We start from the raw sequence: 20,018 nt of genomic DNA, 5'->3' as shown, positions 1-20,018 counted from the left end.
GGAAATGACCATAGCTTTGCATTTTTCATTTTAGGACATGGATAGTTTATTTTACCACCAACTCCCTTTTAAAAATTGCTTCAGCATACAGCTGTTACACATTTGAATCATATTGTATCACTTTGGTCCTTTTTGCTGTTGGACTTGCTTTCTTTTTTTATTAAGTGCTTCTGTGGCACAAGTTTTTGTAGTCAGATTTATCAAGCTTGCATATATGCATTAGGGATTAACAGAATGGACAATTTCCACAAAACACATTTCTAAACACATTTTGTAATTTCAGTTCCATTTTCATAATGAAGTTTCTGAGGTTCTTAACAAATGACAGAGCAATTTTTAAGTGATTCATGTGCTGCAGTACTTGATGTAAGCAAAAGCAGCTTATCTAAACCCCTGACATTTAATGTAGCTTTGCTTCTCAATTCTTATGAACTGAATGAATTAGGAAAGTAATTCAGTTGGTCCTGCACATGCAAATGAGTTGCTTTAGGAGTGATGTTGATGCCAATCAATTTTGGTATTCTGTTGATGTGTATATATAGATATATATGTATATAATAATTTGGACAGAACTGGTATTTGACCTAGTTGTTACATAACTATTAAACAATATAGATACCTCTGTCGGAAAGAAGTGTTCAGCTAAATGTGACCAGAGGGAGTCAGATTTTTTTAATGTTATACCAAATTAAATTTTTCCCAAGAATTAAAGATGAGAAGTAATTTAAGGGATGTCCATGGTTTTAAAGTCATTACACAATGAGGGTTATTTTAAAATTCAGTGTTGTAGATCACAGGGTAGAACTAGCTGTAGGTAAAAGTAAATTAGACATAGTGAGATGAGTATCTTCATGGCCAGTATAATTTTGAAAATGAAGCTTGGCAGTGTGATACAAATTTTTGCCGCCCTAGTCTTCTTTAGAATTCAATATACTGATTTTTAGAATATTTGGGTTTTGTTTAGGAGGCTTACATACACACATATATATATATGTATGTATATATATGTATATTGCAGTGCTTTGAAACAATAATTTTATTAAATGATTGATTATAGCAAAAGGGTTATAGATGGTGTTTATTCTGTAGCTGTCTGGGTTCATTAATTCAAAAGGACCAGTTAGACCATGTTTTCCCTCCCTTCATTTTACAAGATCAGTCAGCCATGTTACCATAAGCATTCTTTTAATCCCCCTCTTGTATGACTGCTTCTGAGTGTTAAAATTCATATCACAGATGACTCCTGGAAGTGCCCTCTGTAGAGAGATGCCTGAGTTTTCAGGAAATCACTAATTATGTAGTCTTTTTTCCAAAGCAGGATCATGTTTATGGGCCTCGGAGATGATGAAGTGGTTGAATCCCCACAGCTGTTAGAGGACACTGAAGATCTCACACATGCATCCACACACCACCAGTGGGCAGCCTTCTGCAGGCCATGGAGTGCAGGGGCTCAGTTGGTTCCTCTGCAGCACGGCTGGCCATTGGCAGAGGACTGCTCTGTGTGGGAGAGTCAGGGTCAGACCAGGAGTTCCCACCTGGCTCCTGCAGTGCAGATCAGCAGCACCCCTGCTTGCCAAGGGCAGTAAGAACACAGCCAGCTCTTTGCACCTGTGTGTGTTGCAGAAGGGAAAGGCTCATGGGGAGGGTGTGTATCATATTTTATCTCAAGCTGCTCCTGCTTGAGATCTCCATCACGCCCCATATCAGTTAAAACTGGGAAGAATGATTTTATTTTTTTTTGCCATTTGACCTGAAGAATACTGTTGGTTGGGATTTTGTTGAATATTGCTACACAAAGCTAGAAACTATCCTATCTGCAAGCATTTTTTACTTTTTAGTGTAGGAAAACAAGATGATGTTACATCAGTAAATCTGGATAGTTTGTACTGTGCTGATTTGCTTCCTTCTAGACATCCAGGGAGTTTAATAAAGACTGTGTGTAAGATTGTATAATCCCACCTGTTATGGCTGCTTGAGCCTTCATTTCTTTACATGAAGGAAAGCAGTAGCTTTTCTAAGGTCTCTGTTTTCCAAGAGGAGCATTCCCTGTAACTTCAAATGTATTATGAGGATTCCTTATTGTTTTCCAAGAGGAGCATTCCCTGTAACTTCAAATGTATTATGAGGATTCCTTATTGTTACAGCCTGGTTACAGGTATATGTGTGAAATGCCATGCTTTGGAAACCAGTTCAAGTGTTTGAATATTCCTTGACTCATTACATAGACATAATGAGTTCAGGCAGTTTTCAGTGTTTTAAAACATTTCAACACAATCACATGCCCAAATGGTAATTTCCTCGTGAGTTATTATATGAGTAACATTACATTTTTTAATTGAGATCCATTCTAAAATTGAGATCAGCTAGCAAATTGTCAGGTATTAGGCTTCTGTAAGCTTGATATCAAATGTATTACTATTTCAAATAAATACAAAATAAAATAAGAACATGGGTTTATAGTATCAGGAGTGATTTTCTTTTGGTTTTATTTCCAGGCTGGTAAGTGAAGAACTGCCAGAAGTTCCTGTGCTTTACAGAGATGTCTCATCCCTTTTGCTTATCCAGATTTTAACCATGCCTCAGCCATTGCACAGAGGTATGTTACAAAAATATGTATATTTAAATTATTATGTAGATGAGGCTGCTTTCATGATGGTTTGCAGGATGGTAAATCATAGCTGATCTACTGTGTATTCTAAAATAATGTTTCTGCCTTATCTACAAAAGGTGGCATTGAACAGAAGTTTTTGTTCTGAGTTGACAGGTTTATCTGTGTTCCCTGTCTTTTTACCTTATCAGTAAACTATTCATTAAAGATACAAGAGCTGAGCAGAAACTATTAAGTATTTCTGCTGAAAGAAAAGTGTCCTTTGTTTGACCTTCATCTTTTGCTTAGAGGGACAGCTCAATACTTCAAGTTGAACTGAATGCCTAAGGGCTAAAAATTTGAAAGATTGTAATTTAATTTGAATTTCAGAGTTTAAGTTGCAGCAGTTTTATATAAGAGTTCATGTATGTAGATAATAATTGCTGTAATGCAGTGATTTCAATAGAGACAGCATACAGTGTAATTATGAATAAATATTAAAGAGATTAAAAAATTAAAAATTTCATTACTAAAATCAGAACTGTCTTAAAACCTAAGTTTCTTTTTCTATGTAAAAGGACCAGCTGAACCTGGTTCCTCTTGCTAATAGGTAATGTATGTTCCAGAATAGGGGTTCAGACCCTCTGGTCTCTGGCTTGTTTATTTGTAATTGTACCTTTATTTGAAAATGAGGACAAACAAAGCAAATATCACTTCTCTGTTTCATATCTCCCATGGGATCTGTGTGGCAGTTTTGATATCTGCTGAGTTGTGGTAGTTTTTGAATAGGTAAATTTAGGAATTGTTCTGCTCTTGATGCTTACACCTTAGTAGAAACTGTTTCCCCATAAGAGGTGTTCAGTCCTTGGTATTGAATGTTTAAATTCCACTAAAGTGACTCTGTATGTATCCATTAACATTGTGGGTTTCTTTTTTCAATTCACTACACTTAAAATCATAGAATCATTTAGGTAGGAAAAGACCTTTATCATCATATCCAATTGTTAAGTGCATGCTTATGGATTAAGTATATCCAAAAGATTATTAGAATATGAAAATACTAAAAGAATAAAATGTTTTGCATAGGAAGACTATTGTCAAAAATGTCCTTCTTTTTAACAACAATTTAACTGAAATTAACTGTATTGGAAGGACTCAATCAAACTAGTATAAAAACAGCAAATAAAAGTTTAATGAGACTAACATCTGAAATTCAGGGAAGGAAGTGTTGAAGATAAAGTACAAACCAGTGGTGTCTTTGTAGTCAATATCCAAGGATTGAATACTGCCATTTAAGAAAGTATATTTTATCCTAGAGAAGACAACATTCAATTATAGCAAGGCATTCTGTGGAGGGTTCTGTGAAGTGCCTCGCATCAGCAGCATGTGCTGTCTTTGCTTTTAGGTTTACTGTAGGTTGCGGTTGAGATGGAAATGGCAAGTGGCAGATAGAAAATAAATGTGTCTCTTTCAAATCTGTGAAGCATTAAATTGGAAATAAATTGCCTTTTATCTTCCTAATTTTTGTTTCATCAAAATGGTTAAGCAGAATGAAAAGAAAGTCTTTCATAATTCTTTGTTTGGAGGTGTGGAGCGGTGTTCACAAAAATAAGCCATAACAAATTTGTTTAGTACTTTTACAATGGGTTTGTAGGTCACAAAGTCAAATTCAATATCATTAATTCTTTGTAGAGGGCTGAGGTATAACTAAGGTAAAGTGGCTTGTGAAATGTCCCACGGTAAGCACAAGGTCAGCAATAGGGGTGAACAAAATCTCTGTTTGACCCTACTGCTTCCTGAATTGTCTGTGCTGCCTTGCCCTTGCCATGCAGGAGCTGTGGACTTGGCTGTGCACTGGGATACACACAGGAGGCTGATGCCTGAGTGTGTTGACAGATATTTCCAGTAAATTCCTTTAACAATAGACTTGAGTAAGTTGCATTGTGTCCTTAATCAAATATGACATTGTTTTTCAAATGTGTACTCAAAAGCCTTTTTGTTTACACAACGTGTTTTTTAAAAGTAGAGAGCACTCTTTAAGGAGGACTCAAAATCTCATCTCTTGCCCTTCAGATGGCAATTGCATTAACTTCCCTATTAACTGTTAATTTTAAATTCAGACTGGGAATTGCATTAGCTTCCCTATTAACTGTTGGATGGGTGTTGGTATCTTTTTCAATCTGACATAGATTAAAGCAATAAAAATGTCATTACTGTTCAGCCTCTTCATTCAGAAGCGAAAATTGATCTGAACCTATCAGAAAGAAAGGAGACTGCTACAGAAAAAACTTAGTGGTGGAGGTCAGAGCATTTACAAGCATTAACCAATTTGCAGAGAAGGGAAGGAGACTGATATGTGTCCCTCTGTGTAGTGTAGCAGGCAAAATAAACACTGTGAAACCTCTTTATTCTTTTGAGTTTCACACTAGGACATGGGCAGAACTTTTAAAGGCTTCACATACTTAGAATTTTATTTGAAATTTTTGAAATTGTACAAGGCTAAATGCAAAATAATCCACATAGGAGTTTTCTGGTTCAGTTCTGTGGCAGTTGTTGTACAGAGGATGGAGTGTTCATGGTGTTGTGAACTGGGACTCCATACAAAATTTGTACTCCAAATGGACTCCAAAAAATGGACTCCAACCAAGATTTTGCTTCCAGCTCCTTTCTTACAGAAAAAGCAAATGATGGTATGTGTACAGAAATAGAGAGAGTGGCTTGGTGGTTATCAAAACCTAAATCTGTCTTTGTAAATTGAATTCAATACCCCCCTCTCCCCCACCAGTTCTTTCTGCAGCACATTTTTGGATGCTGGAGTCATTCAATTGAAGTTGGATATTGTTTCTTGTTACCATCAATTGCAAAAAGTTTTATTTTCTCACCACCTGCCTTGGGACCCTGTGTACAGATTTCTAGGAGTACAGAGTGTAGCTTCTGGTGATTTCAGTTTCTGCATTGCACTGGGTGTAAGGAGCAGCATGCTGCAAACACTAACACTTACAAAAATCATTGGATAAGGATGTTGACTAAATATAAAGTATAGATGTAGTCAGCTTGATTACTATCCAGTTTCAGTGTGGAAGCTGAAATATTTATCTGTATCTTGGAACTTTAATATACCTTTCATGGATTATCTGAAGTTCACTGCTGTCTCCCTTTGTTCTGAAGTTGTGTTTTCAAAGAAGCATTCATGCTTTTGATCAAGAAGAATATTTTTCAAAGGTTATTTATACAAAGATCTCCTCCTAAATTTAGTAAAAAAGGCCCTATGTCCTCAATTTTGCATCTGGTTCTCTTTGTGAATTCCTTGTGTCATAGGGTATACAATTTAATTTGATATTGAAAATAAAAGATTTATATTGTTGGTAATATGCTTATTTATCTGCGCATTTCTTGCACTGATGTTAAAATTAGAGTTCTAGAAGTGTTTCCTATTTAAACTTAGTTTTTAAGGGTGTTGGTTGATGCATATAATGGGATGAGATGCTTTGAAATTATTTGGTTCCAACAAGTTTTAAAAATAGGAGCATAAGTGCATTTCTCAGTATGATTCAAAAATAAGTACAAAAGTTCTGGATTAGCCTGTTTTGATTAGATTGGCCTAGCTGTAGTGATAATACTTTCAGACTGTCAGACTATCAGATTAGGGGCAGGAGTCCTAAATGCATTTCAGTGCAGAACTTTGCTCAGTGGCTTACTTCACATAATTGCAAGCTTTAGAATTATTAAATTGAAAAGATGATGTAGCAAAAGCACAGCCTGCCTCAGGGGGCAGCAGGAAAACAGCACACAGCCCCCACAAGCACACTGCAGGAAGTCAAATAAATTTGCTCTTTGCAGTAGACAAGAATGCAACAGCTTCAGCCTTACAGGTACCTACAGCTGCCAAATATATGGCATTTAAAGAGGTAATATAGTAATGAAGTGATAATTGATGCAGTGACTGATGTTTCAGTATGTTTCCCATGGGCTGTTTCTATGACTATAAAAAAGTCTTGGTGCTCATTATACAACAGGTGGCCTCTGAGCTGCTCCTGAGATGTTTTCCTAAGGGGAAAAAAAAAAAAAGATGACGTTTGGGCAGAATTCAGGACTTCTTAAGGGTGACCTAGATGTGGGAGTGTGCAGTTTTTGTCCAATTCAGGATTCTCCAAAAACGTAATTCATAGTAATTTATGAGTCACATACATGTAAGTAAATACAAGAGAATTCATTTCATTGAAACATAATGTGGAATAGACACATTTCTGGTGAATTGAACAATTCGTATTAAGCAGGGGAGAGTGGGGACAAAGAGTAATTCTATTTAGCAAAAATCAGATTTTTTGAAATCTGCAAAGACACCCAGTATTGAGCACTGCAATCAGCTGTGCAGAGCTACAAGATGGAGCAGGCTGTGGCAGGCTGGAGCCTGTTGACAGCAGTGTGCCTCTGCTGCTCTGCATGCAGGGGGTTTCCTTCATGCTTTCAGTGTGACATTGGTTTGTATTGCTTGTATCTCCTGTTGAGGGGCTAGAGCTCAGTACCTGAGTTCAGTTCTAGCTGTGATTACAAACTCTTAACTCGGACCAAAGAGGCAATTTTTACACTTCCCTGAATGTGTGTGGTTTCATCTCATAGATTTCAGTCCCAGAAAATGTCCTGCAAGCTTGCCTGCTGATATTCCTCAGGGGTAGAATTGCTAAGAAAATGGAGGTTTCAGCAGAGATAAAAAATATGGCCTCAAGATCTAGTGGATCTGGTAAATCCTCCTCTTGGGGAGATGTGAAGAGGAAGGATCATTGTAATGCTGCCTGCTCTAGAAGGGGGGGATAAAGTAAAGGTCCATTCATTGTCATGTTTAACACAAGCTCCATAGGAATATAATACAGAAAGGTGAATTTTAAATTACATAATAAGAAATTATGTTAAGATGCTTAAATTGTGCTTATAGTTGATACTCACATAAGCTTATACTCAGAGACATCAAAAAGTTTCAAAATCCATGTCTGCATTGATTTGTAAACACTTGTTACATAGACAAACAATTGTTATTTCACAAATTTAATTATATTCTCAAGTCTTAGCTGTGTATATTGTATAATCTAGTAGTGGGGTTTGATATTAGATCCAGGAAAGGAGAAGCAAGGTGTTTCATTTTCCTGGCCTCCTCATTTTCACATACAAAACTCATTTAAATCCTTTGGGAAGAAAGAATGAATTTAACCCAGTTTTTGTGAGGTGCTTATGTAAATTGTTTTGCTTGACTTCAAAGCCTGAGACGACTTCTTAAACCCCTCATTTTTGTCTACATTTTTTTAGCTATATATTAGTTATGTTTATGCTTAAGGAGTGGTGTAAGTGATGATAGAAACTTCTTTGATCTGCCTAGATTTAAAAACAAACTAGATAATTTGGGATTGGAAATGGAGCCTAAAGTAAAAAGATAAAAAAGGACTGCTTCAGTATCTTCATTTCAGTCAATGATCTTTTTTTTCCTGTTTCCATTTTAGAAAGTCTTATTTTGCTTCTGTTGCTAGCCTCCCCCCAAAAATTCCAAAACCTTTCTCCTGCAGCCTAGCTGTAGGAAATAATAGCCCTTTAAATATTAAAAAAATAATCATAAAGATCTTTGAAGATCCAGTAAATGCCAGTCTGCCTTCTCCCTACCTTCTGTATGCATGTGAGGTCCAGTAAAAAGGTACTCAAGAGTGTTTTGCAGCAAGTGTTTTATGGTGGGATCCATATCTGGAAGGGAAGGGTTAGCAAGTGATATGCTAGATGTTCTTGTGGTAATTTTTTAAAAAATTTAATTCTTCCAATATTTGTATGAGTGTCACCCCTGATGGGAGGCAGAAGAGATGGTAGCCTATGCATTTGCTTACATCTACAGTAATCAGTGGCTTAACTTATGTAACCTTTGGACAAAATATAATCTTGTATTATCACCAGGCCACTAGGATGAAGTCACTGCTAACCAGGATTAAGATGAAAATAAGGAGCAGTGGAAAATTACTTGCCTTGTACTTGTTCTGTTCACTATGGCTGCCAAATCATTTCTGAAAGCCAGTAAATATATGTTGTTTTGTATGTTTTGAAGGGCTGTTCTTTGTGTAGCACTTGCTTTTCATTTCAGAATTATAATTTCCATAACTGGAGACTCTGTAATCATTATATTTGCTAAAAAGATCAAATGTTTAAAAATTACTTTCTTTGTTTTACAGAACACTTCACCTGCATTATAAAAGTGCTGTTCACTTTATTGTATACTCAAGCCTTGGCAGCACTTTCTGTTAAATGCAGTGCTGAAGATAGGATGGCGTGGAAAGAGTCAGGAGCTCTCAAAAAGGTTGGTTAGTTTATTAAAACATTTATGAAATTCTGCTTAAGTATTTCTAGTATGAATGTAATAGATACTTCTGGTTTGCATGTAATAATTTGCTTCTGTTTCAAAATCTAGTAATTTGCTTTGTAATTTCTGCAGGTTTTTGTACACAATGAGACTTGAAAGTTTCACAATTGGTGTCTCTATAGTTTCAGTCTCTGCATTGTTGCAGTGTTTGTAATCAGTAAATGCAGCTTTTCTTCCTGTGAAATTGAAGTTATCCTATATAAACCATGGGCATTGATCTGATGCATTTCTCTACAGGAAAAGCAGGCAGCCTTGTTGGAGGAAAAACCCTCTTGACTTTTGCAGCTTGCTTGTGCTATTTGTGGCTAGCTATACAAATTTCTCTCACTACATGGTCGAGAGTGCTCATGTGATGAAGAGACAGAGAAGGAAATTTGCCACCATTGTTTCCTTGACTTTTGGTAGTATTTACAAGTAAAGTGACAGTGCATCTTTCTATTTCAGTTCAGCTGATTGAATGCCAGTTGCCACCCAAGACAAAGTTCTCTGCACTAGCACCAGCATTCATTTAATCCTTCAGTTAACATTTTGCTCCACAGATTGCTTTTCCCAGAAGGTCAGAAGAATGCCAATGTCAGACCAAAGGAAAGGATACAAATGTTGGGACCAGGAGAAGAAATGGGTATTACCCCTTTATGAACAGCTGGGCCTTAGATGTAAAATGAAGTAAAGACTGAGAAGCATGACCTGCCTTTTCACATGTAACTTAAATTTGTCATAGTGGTCAGTCTGAATTCCAAGGTCTTAAGGACAAATTATCTGCTGGCTTGCTACTATGAGAATTTTTTTTTACATTTGGATCACTGGACAGTACTTCATTTTGTTAGGTCCCTATGCAGCCCTTCTTTCAATATAATATCATTGTCTTAGAAATACAATGACATTTGCTTGAGGTTTTTGCTAGTGATGGGTTTTTTTTTTTTCGTTGTTTACTTAAGTGATTCTCAAGTGATACATAATTTTGCAGTTTACAGCACTCAGGATTGTGTGATCACACCAGTGATAATCACACAGCTCCCTGTTCCTCTCTCCCAGCCCTTTGGCTGCCCTTCTCTTCTTCAGCCATCCCTCATCCTCATGCATCACAAGAGAAGCTAGTTTTTAATTTAGAAACTTGAGTTCTTTCCTTAAAGTTTCTTTAAGCCCTGGTGGTTAAAAACATATGGTTCAGGTTGCTTTTTCTTCTCTTCTGGTAAGATTGACATTTTAATCCTGGCATGACTACACAGATGACACCCCACTAAAGTTTTGTCTATGGATAATGCCAAGTGAATCTATTACAGTTTGGTATTCCAGACTTTAAGCATGGGCTGAAAACTTTGCTTTATATTTATGTTAAATGCTGAAACAACATGAAGAGTTTAATTTCTCAGCACGGCTGAGAGATGGATATTGTACTTTTGAAACCAAATTCACCCTCATTATCTTTGCAAGGCATGTTACAGTGTCATAGGAAGCACATGGTAAATGCCTGTGGAGTAAACTTCCAGGAATAACATAGGTTATTCCTATGGTTGGCTTTAGCTGCTGGATTAAGTGTGTGCTGCCTTCTGGTTCTTTGGCTATAAGCATAAACAGTAAGTGTGTGGTCCCAGTATGAAAGGTGAAGACCCCATCTAAAATGGAGAGTGAAAGTTGATGTCAAAATGCACTAAAGAAACCAACTGATGAATTACATACATCACTATGTACTGAAGTATTTGGTTTCTTTAAAGAATCACAGTAATGTTCCACTCCCTTGTTTGTTGTGTTGAGAGTATACTAATGGAACTCAGAATTCATATCCAGTCATCTTTTTCCAGGGTAGAATTCATTCTGACTTGGAAAAATACTCAAGAGAATACTGCCTTCTATTTCTTAAAGCTTTCTGTGTTGCTTTTAAATATAATTGCTATGGCACAAAGCTAAGTGGCTATTTATTCTTTACACTAAATATATTTTCCATCTGTAGTAGACATTGTTCATTCCAAATGCAACTTTCTACTTTCTGATAGATTAATTTTAACTTAAAATACATAGCAAGTGTTTGTCATTCATTCTGGTTGGTATGTTTTCAAAAACTACTTTTAAAAAAAAAATCTTGTATTAGAATTAAAATTCTATTGGAACGAGATGTATCTATGAAGTGATTCTTTCTGGTTTTACAGTAAACATTTATGTTCTCACAGAGAAAATGTGAAATGCAAACCTTATTCAACAGCTTTCATAAAGCACTCAGTTTAGAACATATGTAATTCAAGTAGCAATTCACATTTCACTCTTGAGCTAAATGCAGTCCCTTTCTGTAAAATTATATATTTGTTTTTAAATTTTTTTTAAGCATTGTGGATCTTTGTAGGTCAAAATTCACATTGATCAAAAGGAAATATTCTTCATTGCTGTTGCTATTACAGAAACATTTTCTCCTTTTTATAACCAGTTCTTTTTGGATTTCTTCTCATTTGCAGAATACATCCAGTGGAGAAAAATCTTGGGAAGTATTGCTGGGTCATGTGATTAGTGAACTGTCTAAGGGGAAGATATATGAAGAAGAAGAGACTGAAGAATTACCAGTGGTACTGGCAAATTTCTGGAAAATTTAGCCAGCATGTCCCCTTGAAGTTGTTTTGCCTCGTTGTTATAAAGATTTTTCTCTGATCTTGCTAAAGACTTGCAATACAGCTCTTTATTTTCTAGATCAAAGCATAACCCTTGGGGACAGTTTGCCTTTGCAAATGCCTCTGCTTCTTTTAATAATATCAGATGTGGTCAGTGCCACATTGAGAAAGTTATTGACAAATACTTCTTATAATTACAGGTTTTAATCATATATATATATATATATATATATATATATATGTATGGATTTTAATCATAAGTACGAAAGACCTTTCAGAAACTTGAATAAGTGAATATTTAAGTAGAAAACCCGTTTGTTGAGGGGGAAGAGAACCTACAGAGGTATTTCAGATTATTAGTGAAATGCTGGCCTTTGGAATGTATGTTTGACACAGTCATTTACATAATATGCTTAAAAAAATACTTGCTTCATATTGGCCTTTCCATACTTAGGGGATCATTTACCTGGGCCAGAATTCAGCAATAGCTTCCTCCTGTCTAGGTAACCCCGGACTCTGTCGAGTGCTATCTGCAGCAGTTCTGCCTGCCTTTCCTCAGGATCACAAGCCTTCTTCAACACCATCTCTTTGGAGGGGATTTGCCTAGTTGTCAGGTACAGAATGAGAGGGGCACACTCAAACGTTTCCATAGAAAAGCTAGAGATGAAAAACTAAACTTGAGGGTGTCTTTTTCATGGTATACATTTTCTGTCCTAAGATTTTTAAAAAATCATATATTGTAGCACTGCAGTATTCAAAACAATGGTATTATATTCTTAACCTTCAGCAAAGTCATGCTTATTTAATTAGGTCATAGGTGATTGTCTCATAAAATACCAAGATACTTTTAAAACTTGCCCAGCATTTGCAGAGATGGTGTAATTCTACACACAATGGAATTCAGTACTGATTTTCTTAATGCCTGTTAATACTTCATTCTCAGAGACATTGCATCAGCAGACAATTATGTTTAAGTTCCATGACTAATATAAGTAGAGTTTACTGCAGGTCATCTCCCTCTTTTCCTTTCCCCCACATCATCTCCTTTTTAAAACAGCTGTTAGCTAGTTTGGGGTGCTAAACAGAAAGAAAATTATTGTGCAGTTTGGGGCTTTTTGTTGTGTTTCTCTTTTTTGGATTTGTGGTTTTTGTGGGGGAGTTGTGTTTTGTTTGTGGGGTTTGGTTGGGTTGAGGTTTTAAGTTGGTTGGTTGGTTTTGGGTTTTTTTAATGACAATTTTTTTTGCTTCAAGAATCCAGTTTGAAGTGATCTGGTGAAATTGAACCTTTCTGTGTCACTAAGCATGGCTATTTGCATCTTAGTACTAGAATACGTTTTTATTGAAATAGCTATATTTTTAATAAACTATTTAAAAATTAAGAGTCTAGGTATTAATCTAAACCTCTCTGATTTCATGCCCAAAAAGGAAGATGAAGAATTCACCGTTCTTGCAAGCTGCCTGGGTCTGTTACCATCTTTTCAGTCAGCTCATCAGTTCACCAGTGCCTCTTGTCTTGATTGGCCAGTGCCAGCATTTGACATGATATCACAGTGGTGCTCAGAACTGGCTTCATTTGCAGATAGACATCCAGATCAAGTAAAGGTATGTAGCAAAGTTATTTTTTCCAAAATAGTCATGATATGGAAGCATCTGCTTATTGCTTGATGCATTAGCCACATACACTTTGCTTTGGCTAAGGATCAGAGAGTGTAACTTGTAAATGAGAGAGAAGTTGTAATGGGAAATATTGGTAAGAGCATGTGGGTTGAATTGGCTAAAAACAGGAATAAGATGATCTGTGTGGTTTTTATGATTGCTGGAGACAGAATATAGAAACACTACCCTTAGGTGATACTAAGTGTGTCCCTGTCTTCTGCACCTGTAGCCAATAAAGGGCAGATGATAGAAACTTTAAGAAAAGAGGTATCAGAACTTTTCCTTGCCTGTTTTAAATTACTGTAAAACATTGCATCTTCAGTTGCAAAACTGAAAAAAATGAAAATGTTAAAATCTGTCTAGTAGTTGCTGATGAAAGATGGTACATTTTCTCTAAAGGTTAAAGAAATAATACCAAGACTTGAGTTAGTGCAACTGAAATAATCAGTTGTGAAATGTTTCAACATGAGTGCATTGTTTTGATGACAAAGCTGCATCTCAACAATTCAAATCCCCTTCTCCTAAATCTGTGATGTCAGGGGAAAGCCAGATGCATTCCTCACTCTGCAACATGATTGTTTCTGTGAAAATTTGAATACCCAGATTAATCTCAAAATACAGTTCCTGCTAATCTGTTAGATATTATAGATTGCAGTGAAATTGATAGCATTTTTCCCATGATTGGAAAGCAACCAAGTACAAATGCAGTATTTTGTTCTCTTTTTTTCTTTTTTGCAATTTAGGTTTCAAGGTTATGCACTCTTAAAAATTTTTGGACCTTGCAAAAAAGATCCCATCTGACCACTATGCTCATCAGTTATAAACACAGAAAAAAATTACTACATTGAAAGAAAACATATTTCTGTTTAAACCCCCCCCCCCCCCCCAAACAACATAAAATTGGACAATGTTTTTAAGAGCAAGCAAGAAGAGTTAGGCTTTTCAAAGCAGTATTTAAGACAGGTAGTGTCTGTCTTGTCAAAAATTGTGAGTTCTAGTAACTTCTTAATGGTGGGTGTCCAATACAGTTTTGAAAAACAGGCAGATGTCATCAAATACCATTTACAGAGATTAACTTCAGTTCTGTTTTTGAAAATTTGAGTCTAAATCTTAGCTTGGTGACAGCTTTCATAGTCAGTGCCAGAGTTTGGGAGTAACACCTTGAAACTGCCAAACAAACTTAGTGCAGGGAGTGAGAGTCTTTCTTGTAGGTGACTCTTAATCCTCTTGTTTTAACTGTGAAGGTTTTTGTACTTAAAATATGTCACATGTAGAAAACATCCCTGGGAAAAGGCTGGTGCCCATTTTGTACCTGTTACAAAGGATGAAATGTGACTGCAGTTGGAAGGGTAATCAGCCAGGAGCAGGTGACTATTACAAGGTGACATTTGACTTCTAAATTTGTGAAATGCAAAAGAAATGAGATATTTTTAAACTGCATGTTTCTTTTATGTGGTATTCTCTTCTTTTTTTTTTTTTTTTAAAGAAAAATGCTTTAAAAATTGACTGAACTGATATACATTCTTACCTTATTTGTAGGCTTTGCTCATCCAGGAACCTAAGTGGGACTTGCCCCGCCTCCTTCAGTTGCCTGAGAATTACAATACCATTTTTCAGTATTATCACAGAAAAACTTGTTCCGTTTGTACCAAGGTTCCTAAAGATCCTGCTGTTTGCTTAGTTTGTGGTACTTTTGTATGCTTGAAAGGACTGTGCTGTAAACAACAGAGCTACTGTGAATGTGTACTGGTAAGAGAGAGTTAATTCAAATTATGTAATTGATTCTCACGCTCACTGATTTTTGTTAACTCCATTGCTTAGTTTTGATGGTTTCCTTTTCAAAATGAGTTTATATAATCATAGAATAGTTTGGGTTGGATGGAACTCTTGAAGGTTCATCTAGTCTAACCCCCAGTGATACAGTTTAGTGCCTATTTCTGAGGGATAGACCTAGACTGGATTCTGGAGGTCAATTGACTTGCATAGCAACCTATTTCCCCTTTTTGTGAAGTCTTACAAAGCCACTGTGTGTAATGTTGACACGTAGTTTTGATTCACAGCCAGTTGAAATTTGTTTACATTTGCGTTGTTTGTATATTATTTTAATTTTCCTCTGGTTTGTTTCCTTGCTTTCCAAGTATATAGAAAATCAGTCTGTGGTTGATTTGAGTATTTTCTGATACCTGACCACCTACTAGAGATCTACAGACTGTAACTAGATAGGTGCTGATTTAAGGTCTTTGACTTTTTCAGTAGCTAAATTTTCTAGTCAGTATATACATAAGTTTTTTGGGAGTCTGAGTTGAATGACATCTATTGCTGTTTTTCATACTATGATAAAGTTTTGCTTTGATAGGTTTTCTCTTTACTTCCATTGAACTGTTAGGGGAAGACTGGAACTATATGGACTTCACAAAACTGTGAGAGTAGTTTGTTAGAGAGATATTTACAAATGGGGCATAAAATGTCAGAGATGAATGACATATTCAACAAAACAAGAATTACTTAAAAATTTTTTATTAGATTTGTAGATCCATAGACTAGATCTGTGAGCATGGATAGAGAAAGCAAATGTTTAACACTATAGACTGTTGTAAAAGAGGTAATACTATGTTTTCTAAATACTTTCTCCTGTTTTTGCTATCTATGGAAAATACTTGGCAATCCTAAACAGTTTGCTATACAACAACAAATTCAAAATATTGTACATAATATTTTTGTTTATTTTTTGTAATTCATTTTTTTACATGGTAACAAATATTCTCCCTTGCTGAGTAGGGAAATGTTTTTATATGCAGGTGGTGTTATGACAGCACAAGACACTGAATTCTAGTTTGGATGGAGAATTTTGGGGCAGGCTATCCTTTGGCAAACTGTCTCTTACTCAACAAGGTCTTTTGAATGTTATTTGAAGGAAAACAAAGTATTATTTTTTAAATTTCTTTTGTTACAAAGTTGACAGATATTAACAGAATCTTTGCACTCTTGCCTTTCTACACCCATAACATTACAGCATTCTCAAAACTGTGGAGCTGGAACAGGAATATTCCTTTTGATTAATGCATCTGTAATCATCATCATACGAGGCCATCGTTTCTGCCTTTGGGGTTCTGTTTATCTCGATGCACACGGGGAAGAAGACAGAGATCTTAGGTAATGTTTTCATTACAGCTCTGTTTCATTGTGGGTGCCTCTGTGTAGATCAACTCTGTCTTGTAACATGCAATAACAGATTGTAATAGATCTCTGCCTTCCTTGTGTGGAAAAATGGAAAATCCCTATTTAGTGCACTTGGACTGACTTTCATTGGCTTGGGTTTTTGAGGATTTTTTGGCCCAGAGGTGGTGTAGTCATCATCATTGACTTATACCAGGAACCCAGCATACAGGTTACTATGTTGCCATGCCCAACTATGGTTAATTCTGTGTTGTGTTGGGAAACACTTGTCTCCCAATGTTGTTGTTTGGCCTTTAATCAAACAATGCAGTTGGATTCCAGTGTAGGGACAGGGCTTAACTTCCAAGCCACACATGACTGAGAAAACAAGTGATCGTTTCTGGATTCTGCTATCCAGTGTAAGGAAGGGAAGTCCCAGCAGTTACCCTACCAGAAGCAAAAATAAAAACCTTGCACCAATATAAATGCATGTTTACCCTGCAAAACATTTGTATGAGTATAGTGTTGATTATGTAATGAAGCATCTTTCCATTTACTTGGCATATTAACTATTTATTTTCTTCTTCCTTTTGTTTTCCTCCACAGGCGTGGTAAACCCCTGTACATATGCAAGGAAAGATACAAAGTGCTTGAACAGCAGTGGGTGTCTCATACTTTTGATCATATCAATAAAAGATGGGGGCCACATTATAATGGCTTGTAAATCATCGTCATCATCATCTACACACCATGTAACTGCTGTTACCATGAATGAATGCAGCTTGACTGACAATAGCTTTAACTGAACGGGAGTTTGGCTCCTTGGCTCGGGGTGGAAGCGGGTATGGGCTTAAAAGGGAAATGGAACTTTGTCAACATGTGGAATCTGTGCAAAATGAGCTGTTGTTGCTACAAAAGAATGATACAATAATTGAAATTAAATCCTCAAAATGGTGTGAGCAATCTTATTGCACTCAGTAGTCTATTTTTCTTGTGTTTTTTAAAGTCCATTATTGTTAAGAAGCACAAATTTACTTGGAGTTGTTTAGAGGCTCCAGGGGTAGCTGTCTGGGTTTTATTTTACTTTGCATGGAATTGAGTTTTTAGCAATTTTTGCTGAAACGGTGTATATGTCTATTACATCTACTAAGTATGTTGGATAAAATTCCTTTGCCTTTTCTGTGTTGGCTTGAGGTTTTTGACTTGATAGGCATTTGTAATTAGGTCTGTAAAACAACTGTGAGACTGCATGGTAATAATTGGTCTGAAAGGTGAATTTTAAAGAGTATTTCACTTATAGAGGTCTATTGAAATATTTCAGGCATTACTGAAAACTTACACATTCTCAGGAACTTCATTTTTTTTTCTCCATAAGTCAATGAAATAACTGTAAATTAGGTATCTTACTGTTCTTCATGTAATCCAGAACACACATTCTGTCTTCATTTTTTTCCCCAGGAAGGTGCTTTACTGTTTTTCACATAATTTGAATAAATTGTTAATGATAACATACAGAAATTGCTGTATATAGGGAATTTGTTTGGTGCCCAACATAGCAGATCCCAGTTACAAGTGTAACAACCATAAGCCTGCCTATCATTCCAAACCAGATGTATGTTTCAGAATGATTGGATTAGGAATGTGCAGGCTATTCTAAAAATGAAACATAATTTTGTATCTTTACTGTCATTTCAGGAGGTTCCTCAATATTATTTTATTGTTTAAGGTAATCACTGTTCTTTCTGCTTGGTTTCCTAAAAAGGAAAAATTAAAAAAAAAAAAAAAATCAACAGAGGTAGCCAAGATGAGCTACCAGTGCATGTGCAGCCTCACTGGATGAATGCCAAAACAATTTATGCTTAGAGGACTAAAAAATTCATGAAAAGAGGCATAACTGGGCTAAAATCCATAGTGTAAGTAGGTAGGAAAGATTATAGTCAAAATACTGGTATGTAATATATTGCTACTATTGTTTTTCACAAGTCTTGGACATTTGTGGGCTATTTCATACAGTACTACCAAGCAGTTCCCTGGTAGTTTTGACTTTCACAGCTTGTGTGTAAAATAAACTTTGTATGTGTAAAATAAAAACATCTTATGATAAAGCCACATATACAAAGAAAACAATTCCCCAGTGGAAATCATTATCTAGTGAAAAGTGTATAGGGGAAATAAAATCACTGTATAGCAATCAAGAACAGATCGAAGGAAAAGTAAATACAATGAGTTTTTCTGGATACCTGCAATTTAAAAACCCTACAATAAAGGATACTGGTTTTTATACATACATATAAATATATATATATATATTTCAAAAGTATTACACTACTTCCTATAAGATTAGAATTACTCTGTTTCACTGACTAAATGGCTGTGTCTTTTCCAAAATATTACTTTTTTGATACTGTATTATAAGTTCTGCCTGTGATATTTTTGCATTGCTCATTAAGAATATCAGGCCATTTTGTAAGTGTGGTTAAAGAGCAAAAAGATTCTTTACATTGCCAGCATAACATTATTACAGGGCTCATGAACTTGAGTGATCTGTAGTTTGAAGCTCCAATGCTTTATTTACAAGAGATAATGTGTCCAGAATTTGATTACTGTGTTTTATTTAAAACAGAATGTTCTCTGATTGTGCATATGGATGTGAAGTAAAACTATTAGCCTTAACTTTAACATTTGGGTATTTCATAGTGGTTATTATAGTACTGGTGAATTAGTCACCAGTCAATTTAAAAACAACAAAAAATTACTTGGTTGAAAAATTGTACTTGAATATCCTTGCATGCTGCTAAACAAGGATTTTTATTTCCCCCATGACTTTTTAAATCCTACTTTATTAAGCTAACCTTGAAAAATAACAGGTCCAAACTAGAGTGGTGTGTGTGCGTATTACTCAAATGTTCTGGTGTGATATCCTGTATGAATGATCATTTAAGTACAGTACATTACTGTAGACTCTAAATCAATCTTTATAACACATCAGAAGAGTACAAAACTAGGAATACAATAATTGGCATTGTAAGATATGTTAATAAAAGTCTACTGTCAATCTGTGTGTTCATGAAATTTTTTCTCTCTGGCCCAGTAATCCAAAATGACACTGAGTTCCACCCACTAGCCAGGCAGTTACTTAAATGTTAAAACCTTATGCATGCAAACTTTGCATAGAGAGTAAACCTGGTACGTGTTTTAATTTATTGCGTACAGTCATGTATTTTGCAATAGTAATTTGGATTATTTTACTCATAATTATAGCACTTAAAGTAGTGCTTAAGTGTATTCCAGCTTTGCTGCTGCAAACTGCTAAATTGGTGAGTTGAGAAACTACTTTTGGGAAAATGCTTGATCTTTTTTGTCAAATCTTATTCTTACACTTCAATTTGATGAATGTAATATTTATGTATTAAGTTTTTTCTTTTCTTTTGACCTTTGAGAGATTTAGTGGAACAGTCTTCTTTTGGCCTTGACCTTTGGATAACAGCATCTTTCCTTTTTCAGTGATGGCTGCTGTGAGTTCTGCCTTGTAGCTTACCCTGCTGCTTCTCTGACTGCAATGTCTAATACATTTCCCATTATAGGATACCTTTGACTCATTACTGCTAAGTATTTTAATAATTTTGATTGA

General features: G+C 35.7%; 1 protein-coding gene across 1 annotated transcript in view; it reads left to right on the top strand.

Moving 5' to 3' along the window:
- The window catches only part of UBR3 (ubiquitin protein ligase E3 component n-recognin 3), a 98,177-nt gene extending 78,731 nt beyond the window's left edge, over nt 1–19,446 (top strand). Inside the window, exons 32-39 of the mRNA XM_058027716.1 lie at nt 2,496–2,596; nt 8,791–8,915; nt 11,426–11,533; nt 12,079–12,189; nt 13,001–13,177; nt 14,771–14,980; nt 16,245–16,384; nt 16,994–19,446. Of these exons, the coding sequence (XP_057883699.1) occupies nt 2,496–2,596; nt 8,791–8,915; nt 11,426–11,533; nt 12,079–12,189; nt 13,001–13,177; nt 14,771–14,980; nt 16,245–16,384; nt 16,994–17,111 (1,090 nt within the window). The 3' untranslated portion in view covers nt 17,112–19,446. The remainder of the gene's footprint in view (nt 1–2,495; nt 2,597–8,790; nt 8,916–11,425; nt 11,534–12,078; nt 12,190–13,000; nt 13,178–14,770; nt 14,981–16,244; nt 16,385–16,993) is intronic.
- The last annotated feature ends 572 nt before the right edge of the window (nt 19,447–20,018 follow it).

Source organism: Melospiza georgiana, chromosome 7, assembly GCF_028018845.1.
Source record: "Melospiza georgiana isolate bMelGeo1 chromosome 7, bMelGeo1.pri, whole genome shotgun sequence".
Classification (NCBI taxonomy): Eukaryota; Metazoa; Chordata; class Aves; order Passeriformes; family Passerellidae; genus Melospiza; species Melospiza georgiana.
Note: the sequence above shows the minus strand (reverse complement) of the source record. Positions and strands in the feature narration are given on the sequence as shown.